This window comes from Clarias gariepinus, chromosome 21, assembly GCF_024256425.1.
Source record: "Clarias gariepinus isolate MV-2021 ecotype Netherlands chromosome 21, CGAR_prim_01v2, whole genome shotgun sequence".
In the NCBI taxonomy this organism is placed as follows: domain Eukaryota; kingdom Metazoa; phylum Chordata; class Actinopteri; order Siluriformes; family Clariidae; genus Clarias; species Clarias gariepinus.
In genome coordinates, this window is record NC_071120.1 from 10797795 (window position 1) to 10812436 (window position 14642).

At 39.4% G+C, this 14642-nt stretch overlaps 2 protein-coding genes across 3 annotated transcripts in view; both read right to left on the reverse strand.

Moving 5' to 3' along the window:
- Nucleotides 1–3800: 3800 nt before the first annotated feature.
- Nucleotides 3801–7757, reverse strand: selplg (selectin P ligand). Of its 2 annotated transcripts, none has more exons than XM_053480555.1 (2): nt 7593–7757; nt 3801–7173 (listed from the first exon to the last, which is right to left on the reverse strand). In XM_053480555.1, exon 2 carries the CDS (start codon nt 7162–7164, stop codon nt 6295–6297), a length of 870 nt encoding a protein of 289 aa, XP_053336530.1. In that variant the 5' UTR covers nt 7165–7173; nt 7593–7757; the 3' UTR covers nt 3801–6294. The 2 variants fall into 2 exon arrangements, with proteins under 2 accessions (XP_053336530.1, XP_053336531.1); XM_053480556.1 differs by having other exon boundaries at nt 7606–7756.
- A 275-nt stretch (nt 7758–8032) lies between these two features.
- The window catches only part of LOC128509037 (uncharacterized), a 47133-nt gene continuing 40523 nt past the window's right edge, over nt 8033–14642 (reverse strand). The window contains exons 7-11 of the mRNA XM_053480557.1: nt 13613–13717; nt 13181–13326; nt 12928–12985; nt 11761–12015; nt 8033–11105 (exon numbers count right to left, since the gene is read on the reverse strand). Of these exons, the coding sequence (XP_053336532.1) occupies nt 10986–11105; nt 11761–12015; nt 12928–12985; nt 13181–13326; nt 13613–13717 (684 nt within the window). The 3' untranslated portion in view covers nt 8033–10985. The remainder of the gene's footprint in view (nt 11106–11760; nt 12016–12927; nt 12986–13180; nt 13327–13612; nt 13718–14642) is intronic.

Consider the following 14642-nt stretch of genomic DNA (forward strand, 5'->3'; position numbering starts at 1 on the left):
TCTTTAATTTTACTCTGATTTTTTTTTTTTTTTCAGTTTGAGATGAAGCTACATCACCAAATGGATCTTTGCTCACCATTTTCACAAGGGGTGCCAATAAATATGGAGGGTGTTATATGCTATTTAAGAATCATTTTGATTGATTGAGTAACTGAAGTGACAACTCTGATCTGATTACCATGTAGTTCTTTTATCTCATACGCTATTTCCCTTTTTTGTGATGAAACTGTTTTGCTTAGTTTTATTAAATGCAGGGGAAATTATACTCTGGAATAAGTAAATAATAAAACATGTTAAGGAGTTGTTTTTACAGCAAGATAATATACGTGAAAATATCTTCAATCTTAAATATATGCAAGTGATATATGTGAAAATCCAGTTTTGTTCTAGAATGTCGAAAATTTAAAATGTAATCAAACAATCAAAAATGTCCATATTTAAGATATTTTTACTTGCTGGTTTTTATTTTTTGCTTTGTTACAGCACATATACACTGATACTTCCTCACTAGACTCTTCTTTTTCTTAAAATGAATAAGAGGTGAAGTCTGTCTCAGACCAGCCACAAAAGCAACATTTATAGACTTCCTTATGACAGAAAAAAAAAATCCCTCAAGTGATGTACTGCAGTTTTATCTCCGATACCCGAGACTGCACACAGAAATGCTTTTTAATCTGTTTACGTAACGCATCCGTCATTTAAGTCAGCTGTTACTACAGAAACGTAAAAGCTGCTGTTGTAGAAAATGAATTGATTAACTATTTGATTAATTAATACATATGGTATATTAATGATTTACATTCATCATTAAATGCACATTAAAGTTATATGTATTTAAATCCACAATAAACTCTTACTCACCATCACACTTACAGTCTGAATAAATGATTAATGACTAACTTGTGCACTGTAGTCTTGATCCCTTTTTTACTCACAGCAGCTTATAACCAGTGTTGGGGGACGTTACTTTTTAAAGTAAACAATTACATTACAAAATTACTGTCATTAAGAAGTAATCAGTTACATTACAGCGTTACTCTCTGATAAAAGTTACTAGTTTGAGTACTTTTCCATTGCTGAAAATGAAAGTAATTCCTTTCAAGTAAATCCTTTGTAATTCCTCATGCATGTTGTGTACGGCTCATCATGATTTACAGCGAGTGTTGGCGCAGTGATTACGTTTCCATCTTTCCGCGCGTCGGTCCTCGCATAGTCAAACCGCACAGGTGACATAGGGGTACAACAGCAGGAATAACGGGGGCGGGGCTTGTAGGACGACTTTCACACACACACACACACACACACACAATAACGGAATGGGATAGACTGCTGTCTGGCTCACGGTTTGCATAAATTGTTTGAATAACGGATTCGATTTTTGAAAAAGAAACTAAATAACTGAGCACTTACACCAAACACTGCTTATGACTAAACTTCCTTCAAAAAGTACACTTAAATAACAGCTCAAATTATAAAAAATTCATAAACTTTAAACTCCTTAACCTTGTATTTGTATCTCATTGTCTGATCTGTACATAATAGTCAGCATATGTAGCCTAAATAAAATCCATACATCTCCTAGTTTAACTGTAATTTAATTAATAATTTTTAAAAACCCATTTTACATCTTTTCAACTACTTGCTGGAGGTTCAGCTTAAAGTCTGATGTGGTGCGCACATCCCATGGGTGAGGCTCTGTGGGCACTGGGTGTAGCTCTTATTTCTGAACCTGGTTTCTGCTTTCTCTCTCATCAGGCCTTTGTGATTACAGGTTCCTCGCCACAAATGAACACACACACACAGACACTCACGTATTTTAAAATAAACCTTCCATCTAAATGTCTACTGTGGAGTTCCTAGAACACCATATAGTATAAAATATACTGTGTACAGTATAACTGTTCAGAATAATGAAGACAATCACATATGACAAAAATAATTATTTGATTTTCTGTACACATCTTGGTTTAAGTTCCATTTATTTATCACTTATGAGCAGATAATGTTCATAATCGGGGACCCCAAGGGCAATTTCAACTCCCATGGTTTTAGATAGTTTGAATGTCAAAATCTTATGCCCACGGCATCTTCATGTCATGTGTTACAAAAAGAATCAAATACAAAGTAAATGACATTGATTTGTTGGGAAAAAGGCTAAAACTTTATGCTTAATTCTGTCTGCTATGATATAAAACACAACTACCTGGCCAAAAAAAACCAAAAAAAAAAAAAAACAAGTAAGGAGATTATTGGAATTAGGTTAAAAACTGTCCTAAACATTATTAACATCTGGAAATATAGTGCAGAATTATCAGTGTCACAGAAGAAACATGGTCGAGAAAAAAAAATGTGGCTGCATTGTAAAAAAAGAAAAATAATAATTATATATATATATATATATATATATATATATATATATATATATATATATATATACACACACAGTAGAAAGGAATGCACAGGATTGAAAATGAACAGCTGTGTGGCCATAAGAAAATCTCAAGACTTCAGATTTTTTCAGATAAAAATGGCAAAAAATTTTAAGGAGCATAAAGATTGGACTTTGTAGCAATGGAAAAAAGGTCAAATGGTCTGATGAGTCCAGATTGAACCTATTCCAGGGCGATTCGTGCATCAGGACAAGAAGGGAAGAGCAGGATGCACCCATCATGCATAGTGTCCACTGAATACGTCTCCAGAGGCAGTGTTACCTTATCTTCAGTTGCTTCAGTTGCTCAGGTCTAGACTCAGTAACGTTATGTGGCAATAAAATGAAGTCAGCTGACGACCTGAATGTACAGAATGACCAGGGTATCACATCAAAGGAGTTTTTCTTTCCTGATGGCACGGAAATATTTCAGGAATTAAATAGTAAAAGAGTGTTTCTGGGAGCACAAGGAATCATTTTGACACATTAACTGGACACCACATTGTCTGCTGTAATCGAAGATAAAGGTGATCAAATAAAATATTAGTGTGTGCATCCCTCAAGATTTTATACAAAGTAAAAGAACATTAAGTATGAGCACAACAGTTATATCCATACATTCAATAGATAAATGTCAACAAAATTAAAATATTAACACTCTATACACTCAAATGCCCCTTTAATATGACTGAGAATTAATACATTAATCCAATAGCTCAAGACTAAAAAGGTCACATACTGTTGCAGTTCATTTAATTCCAGGATTATGTGCACCAGTGCTGTAATAAGCCTCCTGACTTAGAAGAAAACTCTCAGGAGAATACAAACTATTACACTGTAAAAATAGATATAATAAAGATTTGATTACTGCATAGGTTTCATCAAACCCACATAAACATGCCAGTAGATGAATAGCCCACCTTAAACTGCTTTCAAGTCTGAATCAGTGTGTAAGTGAAAGACTTCAATGGACTATGCACTCAAAAGAAGCTCATACAGTATATGCACATACTGTACACACACAAATGCAAATATAATATAATATAATAGTTCAGGCGTCTAAGGCTCTAGGTTGTTGGTTTAGGGATCTGAGCATCTGGGTTCAAGCCCTGCTATTGGTGGGTTGCCAAAAAATAAATATCAGGCAATCTTGTGGTCAACTGAGACTCAGAGGACTGCTTTATGACTTCCTGTTTGTTCTATAACCAGTTTTTTAAAGATTTGACATTGATACTGATGTGTCACAACCATAACATGTCAACACCATCATCGCCAAACTGCATCCAACATACTGTACCTTTCGGAAGTTAGCCAACATAACGTGGAATTTTGTCAACACCATCAGACATCAACACAATCGGACACTGGTAACTTAATGTGTGACAGCACTGACGGATGCAGCCAAAATAGATTTTATTTCACTATTTAAAATGACTTTTTTTTACATTTTCTTCAGCAAAAGTTAATTTCCTGTTAATATTAATTTATTGTTTAGTTTAAAGCTTGTTTCATTGCTTTACAAGTCCACACACATACTGTACATGCTCATTCACACACTATAGGCAATTTGGAAACGCCAATTAATTTAATCTGCATGTCACTGGACTGTGGGAGGAAACCGGAGAGCCCAGAGGAAGCCCACAAGCATGGGGAGAACATGCACACACAACCAGAAGGGGTATCGAACTCAGGCCCTGCAGGTGCCACTTAAAATCACAATTCAGTGGTTTAAAAAAATGTAAGCTGTATTTAAAAAAAAAAAAAAAAAAAAGTTCAATGCTAAAACTTGTTTACATTGGAATAATTTTTAGATTTTAAAAACATTTTGAAGGTGTTAAATTCTGTATAAACGTTTATAATAAAATGTAATAGTTTTGTATCTGTAAAACCTTTGACCTTGATATCTCTCAGAGATCTCTTAAAAGAGGTTACCCACGGCTCGCCTGCGTACATGAGGTTTACCCGCAGCTCCACCCACATGCTGAGTGCTACTATATACCTTAGAATAGAGAGTGTGGGGTCAATTTGCACCCGCTCCTCACACTGCTCCAGTGTTTTGGTAGCCTGTAGAGGCTCTGCAGTCTGATCCGGGGTTTCAGTAGCCCCGAGTTCGGCCTGACACGTCCGTTCTGGCTGTTACAGTTGCACTGGCGTTTTCAGTGAGGAACACCAGTGACATAATTACAGTATGACATAAAAGTTGATGATGACGCTGCCTACCATTACAGTGGGGAGGTAAACCTGTGAAACATCGACAGTATGACACAAATGCTGATGAATGCCTGTGGCTACCTGTGCAAACACCACCTTGGGCCACCGGCCATGCGTTTCCTGCCACCACTGGCCAAAAAAAACTGAATTTCTAGTTAGGGTGTCAGCACCGCAGAAACAGAAATTGTTCCCACATCAGTGTATTTCTAATGAAATATTACATTTGTTAACATTAATGAACAATTTATTAATAGGATTACTACTTTTTAATTAAAAAGCTTTAGGATTTTTCGTAATTTCTTAGAGGAAGCCAGTTTTTCATCCTAATTAAATGTTATTAGAAGGTGCTACATTGAATTTTGAAATAATTATGACCATTACAAAAAAGAAATCGGTTATTAAAACAAAACTTCTTTTTCCAGAAAATAAATAAATATAATAAAAATTCTGTAATGCAATGTAAAGGCTATCATTTGTACAAAAATGTTACAACTGGGAGATTGTTCTGAAATAGGGTTTGATAACCCACAATATAATAATAAAAACATGCTTTGTCCCAGTTCTCAAACATTTGTTAAAATAACATTTCTAACACCAATTCAACTACATCGTCCCTGCTACTGTAGCACATTTGTTCTATAAACACAATGCAAACTAAGATGAAGCAGAAACTGAAAATGAATGAAGGAAGTCTATCATGCAGAAGAACCCATCCTGTGAGCCGATTCTTTTCTGTTTCATGAGCTCAAAACCTAACCCCTTGTTTTGTAACTTGTGTAGCGTCCAGTGTGGATCGTGTCCTGATGCGCACCACATGCATAGATGTCTCTGAATGAAGTTTCTTGCACATGGGTTATAACAAACCAGCACCCAACCTGTTGTTGGGAACTTCTGAATCATGAAAGAGGAGACTGGAAACAGGAACACAACTGTACAAATGACATAAGTCAACTGACTGGTGATTAATATGAAAAGTGGATTACAACAGACAAATGATGGTAAACGGTATTTCATTTATAACACATTACATCAGATAAAAAGTTCTTTACAAACTAGGTTATGAAAGAAGGTGTATAAATATCCAAGTGTATGGGTATGAACTTGCTGAAGTATACGCACAAAGTCCTTGGGCTGGAAAGAAACCTAGAGACGAAGGCTGCTATCACTAGGCAGCTCTTCTGTCACAGAAATACACACAACTATATTTAAAATGCACTTCCTCTTCCTGTCATCAGTCTTACACGTTCCATACACTTCCTGTGCAACACCAATACAAACACAAATATTATCATCTGTGCTGACAACCAGCAACTGACAACTGATAACTGGGCCCTCAATAGGAAACTAATCTCCTGTTATGCATCAGTACACAACACATTCATCATAGGCCATGTGCAAATATTTATCACAATGATTCATATTTCATTTATAGAAATGATTCAACTCCTTTGTTTTTCGATTAAAAAACATAAAAAGTCACCAGGCTTGTTTAAAGGCATTTAAGACAAGCTTGATTAAATCAAAGGACCAGTGGTTATGGAAGAACTGAGGAAGCGAGATCAACCCCATCTTGATCCTCATTGCAAACGCTTGGTTGCTTCTTTTTTCTTTCCTTTTTTTTTTTCCTAATTTGCGTTCAAAAACAAACCCAACATCTATGCTGTACCTTCCGTATCATGTAGGAAGCTGTTGAGGGTGAGATCATCACCGTCCTCATCCTCAGTAATGGGGATCAGGGCGCCGTTGCTTTTGGGATGCTTCTGTGTGGGAAGGGGATGATCGCAATCGTTCATGAGGGCCGATATGCAGACCATCTCGGTCTCGTGAAGCAGCCTGGCTCTGTGCCTGTATCTGCTGCCGGTTAACTTTGTAGCCAAGATGATGGTGGTTATGATGAAGACGATCGAAACAGCAGATAAACTAGCGATGACTATAAGGCAACGACCCACAAGATTGTCCTTTTTTGGTTCGGCTGTAGGACAAACTTTGGTGGTCGATAGGTCCGTTTTGTGCGTGCTATGAACCGTAGTTGGTGTGTGATTGGTACTTTTTTCTTCAGTTGATGTAAGCACTGACTTGACCGTTGTTCCTGAAGTGGAAGGACCCTCTGTTGGTATCCGAGTCGTTGTCACCGCAATAGGGACGGTATTTGTGCCATTCGCTGAGGCAGAAAATGCAGGTGCGGAGCTTGCCGTTGTAGAGTCCGAACTGGCATGTTTCTCAGGAAATGAGGTTTGCAGAGGAGTTTCAGTACTTGCTAAACTTTCATTACCTGTCGGAGGGTGTTTAGTGCCGTTTGTTTCAGTTCCTTCTACATTGTTAGGGTTTTTAGAAGTTCCATTTCCCTGGTCAGGTTGGCTGTGGGTGGTTTCTGGAAACCGCCCTTCTCTAATGCCAGTGGTCAGTGGAGGTCCACTGGTGGGGTGAAGTTCGGTTGCATTTGATGAATCTTCTACAATGCTTGAGACCAAGCCTCTTAGAGTGAGCAGAAAAACAAATGACCTCAACTGGAACTGGTTAGTCATTGCTGTTAACTGTAGAGCAAAAGACAAGACAACTCTGAGGACAAGCGCAAACGATAAACGCACACACTGCTCTTGACATACCGTCTGACATTTCAACTTATTGTAAAGAGAGAAAAAAAAAAAACTTACGAGTATGCAACCACAACGTCTGACTCATGCACATGTGTTATTAGCATATTACAGACTCATTAAAAGGAAGTCTATCATTTAATTTCCCCGTTTCAAACTATGAATATTACAGAAATGTAAAAAATATATTTCTCACAGTCTTCAAATTTATCCAAGTTTCCACGTGTTAAACATTTTACCTACTTCCTGTTTATTTTTGTAAACTTTAACCATTTGGATCATTTTCATAAATGAAATCAACACTTGTACGAATTACAGATCACATAACAGAATATAAAAGGAAGCCTGTAGACACGTACCGAGCATAAATACCTGATGTTAGCTTGACTGATGTTTCCGACTCGAATGGCCTGTACCGCTTCAAACCCTTCGCAGCGTTTAATTTAAGTGCAGGAAGTTGCCTCAGTGTCAGACCCGGCTGAGGTTTCAAAATGTGACGCAAACTTCATACGAGCAACCAGAAGTGGGTTTAAAGAGATCTTCAGCTGTACTTCCCTAATTCAATGAGTTCTGAACAGAGAACAATGACGAGAGCTAATTATGCAACCATCGCATTGAGCTTCCGTCCCCATTGTACCGTAGGTCACAAATTATTTAACATATAAAGCAAAGTGAATAGAACAAAAAACAAGGAGGCAGATTTTTTTTTTTTTTCGGATTTTATTGGGTTTATTCACTTTGTGTTCCATTTAAAGTGAACAGGGAGACTTTGGAAACTATGGCTTCGTTTTTTTCTTACACAGTTTGACAGAGGCAGCATTAGAACGAAAAGTGGAGTTATTTACAGAGCATTTCATGAAACCACGTGCGCAAAAGCTTTCTAGTTCGAGCTTCTTGTCAACCTACAACAACCCTCACCTACACTTTTACATCACAAAACCAAAAACATGCGGAAACACTCCATGACCCTCGGAGGAAATCTCAACCATTACAACCTTCGTCAATCCCAATGCACTTTATTTATTTTATTTTTTTTAGTTAAATAGGAAACTTGATTGGCTACAACCATGACATTACTCACTCCTGCTCTATATAATGGTTTTAGATCATAGACGGAGGAGTATGAATGAGGTCTTCTGTTATGACCACCAAGGCAATTTGGCAACTAGTTTTATTCATTAAACAATGACAAATCATACTTTCTATCCATTAAACGCCTACTGAACAACCAAATTTAAGAAATTAGTGGATCTACGATATTAAAAAAAAAGCACATTTATTTAAATTCTATATGAAGCACATAACTGCTACGAGCTAAAAGACAACAAAACATTAAATTGGGTTTAAACTCCAAGCACATCATTTCCACCTCACACCAATCCCGATGCAATTTATCCTTTAACCCTTCCATACAGTATATGAACCTCCACCAGCTCACGCTCTTTCTTCCATCCTCACGCTATTAACACACACGGCAAAAAGCAACCAAATCCCATCTTGGGTCTTTTTTTATCTATCATAATTAATCTAAAACTGTGTATGAATGGGGCAATGTTAATACAGAATGGTACTGTAGAGCACATAAAGGCAGAAAGGGAATAAGTGGAATGTTGGTCGGGTAGTTACGCAAATAACACTTAGTGCATGCTTTCACACTTGCTGTGCCCCTCCCCCGCCTCAACTGCCAGGATGTTTCACCACAACCAATTAGCAAATTTGAGACACTTTTCAAAATGGCGCAGAGTCGCATTTTCAACTTGCAACCAATCAGGCTGGGAAATTGGAGACACATGTGTGAGGTTGTTATGAATGGAAAATGATCCGTTGCCAATATTCCAATATAACAAGCAACAGGTTCTTGTCTATATTTTAGGATGTTTAGTAGGACATGATATCTCATCTGTATTTAAGTGGCATCAGTTTTTTTCTTATTAAAAAGTCAGAGCAAAGGCAAACAGCCTCCATCACCAGAATTACATCAATCTTCAGTTCATACTGTGTGTATTAACCAACAATATGGAGGACACAAATCTAAAAGGCATGCTAGTCAAGTAAGTTGATTCTCGCTAGAACTGCTTAAATTGAAGGTGTGGTTACAGTTACACATAAGTACCGTTTCAGCACCAGAAGCATCCTGGCCAGTGATTTTTTCTGAAGTGTGGCCTCGCCCATCAAGCATGTTTTAATCTGAGTCAGAGTTCGTAATTCTTCAGTTAGAGAATACATACGAGATATAGTCTAGACGAACTACACCCTTAAAAGAGTTTGTTTCGCATGGCTAAGAGAGTAGGGCAGGCACTTCCTGCGCAACTGAAACAGGAAGTAACGAGCAGGGCAAAGGTGTCAGTCTAGACCTCTGCTAGATGGCCTAATAAGTCTGGGGTTTTTTTCCCTTTCATTTTTTGTTCTCGTACTGTTAAATTCAAAGTAAAAATGCTCATCTTGACTTGATGAACAATGATAACAAGGCTAAATTACGCATCACTTTACTGATGTTTATCCAACTAGACAAGGAGCCCTGATCTGATCCAGTACTATAGAATCATGCCCTTCCTGTGTGACAGAACTGATTTGATATAAAAACTGACTCTTATCAAATGGAACACCAACAATGTTGTAATTCCTCTAGATTCTCCCATGTGAGGGTAGAACTTGAACACTTTAAACCCGAAGACACAAAACAAGACTTGGGGGAAATCAGGAATGTGTTTAGAAACAAGAAAAAAATTCTTTATTGCATGCATTTAGGATAATGAGAGGATAGTGTTTCTGGGAAAGAGAGAAGTGTCTGGAAGGATGAAAGAAGTCAGAGCTCAACAACTGAGGTCAGTGTTCACGGTCACTGGGATAAACAACAATGCTGAAAAGTTACACCACTATACAAACCATTTCCAACAGCAAAGAAAAGAACAAAAACGCTCTAAATGTTGATGTTTAAACAGAATTGAGCTGGAGCTAAGCTAAGCTAAGCGTGAGACTGTTTCAGTATGTGGTTGTTGCTTTCCTCTGTCAATCTGTACATACAGCCTGCTTGGTTAAAATCAGCTTCAAACATGAATATTTCTTGTATAGAGACCTTTTTAAATGGTCAGAGAAATCAAATAAATCCCCTCAACTTGCAACTTGCATTCTCAGCCTATTGCAAAGTCCCTTATTAGTACAAAGTGGACTAAAAAAAGAAAGGAAAAAAGAAACCATGGTCAAATACTGTCAAGGAGGCCCATATACGAGCTTCCTCTAAACATTTGGCAACAAAGAAGAAGAAGAAAGGAAGGTGAGGAATGCAATACTGATTCATTATTTGAGCACAGAACTTCAACATACGCTTCACATTAGAATGTTGGTCACAATTGTTGTTTTTTTTTTTTTTGGACTATAAGACAAGAGAGAATGTTTAACACCTTTTGAAAAACACCAAATAAAACACAAGTGCCACTTTTGGAACAACGTTTAGTAAAAAGAAACTCTTGGCTTTTGAGACAAAGACAGAGACAGAGAAAGAGAGAGAGCGAGAGAGAGAGAGCGAGCAATGCTGCGTTTCGCTCCCGTTGTCATTTTGCAAATGGAACTGGTTCAAGGGGGTTAGAGAAAGAAAATGAAAAGGGAAAAAAAAAAAAAAAAGTTCATCTTGGAATGTTGGGAAGGTTTCAGGCGGAACGAAGTCGCGGTGACTGGCAGTGACTGGTCCCGCACACCTGGCCAATAGAATTTCCTGAACAGTAGCTGGGGGAGAGGGAAAGGGACCGGGTCCTTCAGACGTCCATCTGGGACAACTGCTGCTCGAGCTTGGCGATCCGCTTTTCCTGACTGCTCACCAGGTCTCGCAGGGATTTGACCTCTTTCAGCACCTCTTCCATTTTCGGTTCCCTTATCTGTGTGTGGAAATAAATAAATAAATAAATAAATAAACAAATAACAGCAAATTCTTATTTCTGATTGGTTCTGACAACACGCTTATTTACGAGAGCGAGTCAAACATTATCCGCACTCTATTGGCTGTAGAATTTGTTCATCCGTCAACACGCCCAAGTACTAATGTTTCAGACTGAGCCGTGAGCTACGAATGCGCCACTGTCCTCAGTTCTTCATCAGAAGTGAATTTTCTCCCTCATCCGGCTGCTTTTAGGAGAACATACGTGTGATGGAACGAGATCAGGATTATAGGGAGGACGTTTTTGCAGATTTTCGACAGTGTGCGCAGACGTGCATCGTTACGCGCCCTTGGATGGCAGTCCTCGGTGTTTAATCCCAATTTTACCCTACAGCTCTTCAAAAAGCCTCCTAATGCTTCCATCATTAAACAAAGCAAATCCCACGGGTCTAACCTATGAATTAATGCTATACGTTTATAACGAACTAATCAAAAGTTCATAGTTTAGCCCCTGAGTGTCTGACGCATAACACAAACCGCATGAAGATGTGGTTATATGTTCTAAGCACAAAGGGGAACCATAAAAGCTGATCAGAACAGATGATAAAGGAGAGCAGATTAAACATAAACAGGAAATTAAAGCGTGAGACACATACAGCACTCTGGGGCGCGCTGGCCGTTTTGGCGGCAACAGTGCAGGAGTTGCTCTCCGCATTCTTGGTAGGCTTGGGCTTGTTGTCCAGAATGTTCTTCTTGACCACCTTGAGGTCACGGTTCTTGGCCGGGATGTAGCCGTCCTTGAGCGAGATCAGGATAGGATCTCCGTTTTTGCCATCGAACCAGTCCTCGGCCTCGAGGGCGCAGTCGGGCCCTGACGTGTCGGGATACAGGTCATCCTGGAACAGCTCCGACTAAACAAAGAGAGAGAGAAAGGAGGAAAAATAGTAATTAGACTAATATAATCATTTATATAATACTTTTATCAAAGCCCAAAGATAAAGGAGAATGGCCACCACCACCACCCCAGATCACTCTTGTTACTGATTTACAAGATGATGATCTGTATCGGTGGCTGTTAAAGTAAAAGCATGACGCCTCCACCCCCTAGTGGCTAAAACGTGTAGAGAAAAGTAGTGGCTTTCCACTAGATTTTAAAGCACGCCTGTGAGCATTAGTGTCCATTCAGCCGAGTGTGAGAAGAAATATAGAAAAACTAAAACTCTGCCTGCTTCACGTCTGAAAAACGCTGGCCTCCCAGGAGCTCCTTTAACGGGCCAAACGTGTGGAAACGGCTTGGAGCGAGGTCAGGACTGTGTAGGGGACCCCAGAATGAGGGTGTACAGTTTCCACAGACAGATGCATCTCTTCCGCAAGTGATCAAGCGTCAACTCGGCGAAAAAGTGTCTGACAAGACTGTCTGCAGTGCAGGGACGTCGTTCTTTAAAACATTTGCACCGTTCAGAATCTCAGAATTAATGACTGTACTATGCTCGAAGTCTTCGGTTTCGCACCTACATTCACCAGAGGTTCCATCACGAGTCCCAGTTTGACTTGAACACTCCTTGTAGATCTCCTGGCATGAACCGAGACTAGTGTTGAATGTTAAACAAGCAGGCATCAGCACCAACTCTGTGCTCTCTCTCTCTCTCTCACCATGACAACGCGGTTTGATTTTCTTCACCTGAATCACTGCTAACACCCGGGGACATGTCGGTGTCACAGCTGCACTGAATTTCCCACAGCTGTAGCAGTCACTTTAGCTTACAAAGTACACCCGTGTGCCAAAGTGAATACCGTAAGACAACATGATGGGAGAGACCCACCTTTCTTGGCACGGTCATGATGATGGGCTCACACTTCCTCTCATGCAGCTTGTAGAACCTGAAAACACACAAACAGGATTTTAGTTACATCATAAATGTGATAAGGATAGACAAAGAGCTCAACACAATCAGATTTTTCCCCCTATTAAGTGTGTAATGCAGGCATGTGCCGCCCCCTACTGGACATTCTCTCTCTCACCATCCCATTTATATCCCAACGGAAGAACAACAATGCTGCGGTTTTCCGTCTCACCTGGCAATCTCACACTTGTTGACGTCCAGACCCCTCTTGGGCATGTATCCCATGCCCCTCTGCGGCTCCTTGGTGACGAACGTGCTGAGGTAATGCACGTACGGCGCCTCGTCAGTGATCTCAAAGTAACGGATGCTGCTGTCACCCTGACAAAAACAACCAGACAGACAGACTTTCATCACTGAGCCATTAAAGTAGGCGCTGTTTATTTGTAACATGTTCCGTAGACGTAAACTCCTCCAGTAACTCACACAGGCTGCTGCTGAAGGAAAATAGAGTGGGAAGAAAGAAGCCACTATAAGGCAATGAGCTTCTAGCTTCATCTGTCCCACCCACACCATTACAACGTCAGCACTGGAGAGAAAAACAATACGCAAAGGAACTAACATGTCCCGACTCAGGACTCCTGAAGATCTGGGGGCGCATGCTTACCTTTCCGCACAGGTACACCACGCTGGTGTCGGGGTCGTAGAAAGGAAGGAGGACGCCGTTGCTGGTGTCCAGCTCATGGACTGTAATCGGCTCCTCCATGTTTTTCTGATTTAAAAAAAAAACAAAAACAAAAAAAACACACTTGTCATTAACTTCCTCGCATTCATTCTTGCATCAATAAGAAAAATGTTAATGTTAATAAAACTCAGACGTCTGGGTTCTACTATAAAGCTTGCAAAACTGTTCTTTTCTGTCTTAAAATTTTATGGATGTTCAAGTCAAACCGGGACTTCTGTGCAGAATAACAGTTATGAGAGCAAAAACTTCCTGTATTTCTCTATATAAAACTTCTGCTACACTTAGGCACTTATCCCAGTGCATCACTGGTGCTCGGATACCATCAAGGTAGAAAGATTTCTCGGAGCCATGACTGCACTGCCTGCTACATCTCTGAAACGCTAGCCTCCCCTTTAATAACCCAAACCATTAAAAGGTAGAAATGGCTTGGAGTGAGATCGGGACTATACCAAGCTCCTGCAACCAATTGTAAAGGACTTCTTTCATTAACGATAATTTTTTATTTATTTTTTTAAACTACCCATGAATGAGTTGCTAAAGAAATTATACGGGGTGTTCATGTCAAACTGGGACTATTGATTACTCAGAATAACAGAATACAGTTATGGGATTAGAATCTACCTGCATTAATGTGCAAGAGGTGTTTATGTACGATTGTATGTACCGATCCCACAGACAGACGGCTTCTGCTGTTTCTTTTCGAGGCTCAGGTGTTCCATTTGCGGAACATTCACAGAAGAGACTGGGGTCCGACACCTCCTCCGAATAGTCATTTCTTAAATACATTCGTGTCATTTGAACGTTTTACTGCGGCAAAGAGTCTCATCACCGTCTTACATTTAACGCCTTCATTTTAGAAAAAGTCTCGGTTTGACTCGAACACCCTTTTGTATGTTGCCACTTCCTCTTTTAAACTCAGTGCGATGGTGCATTGTTTTCCATTTCCCCTTAC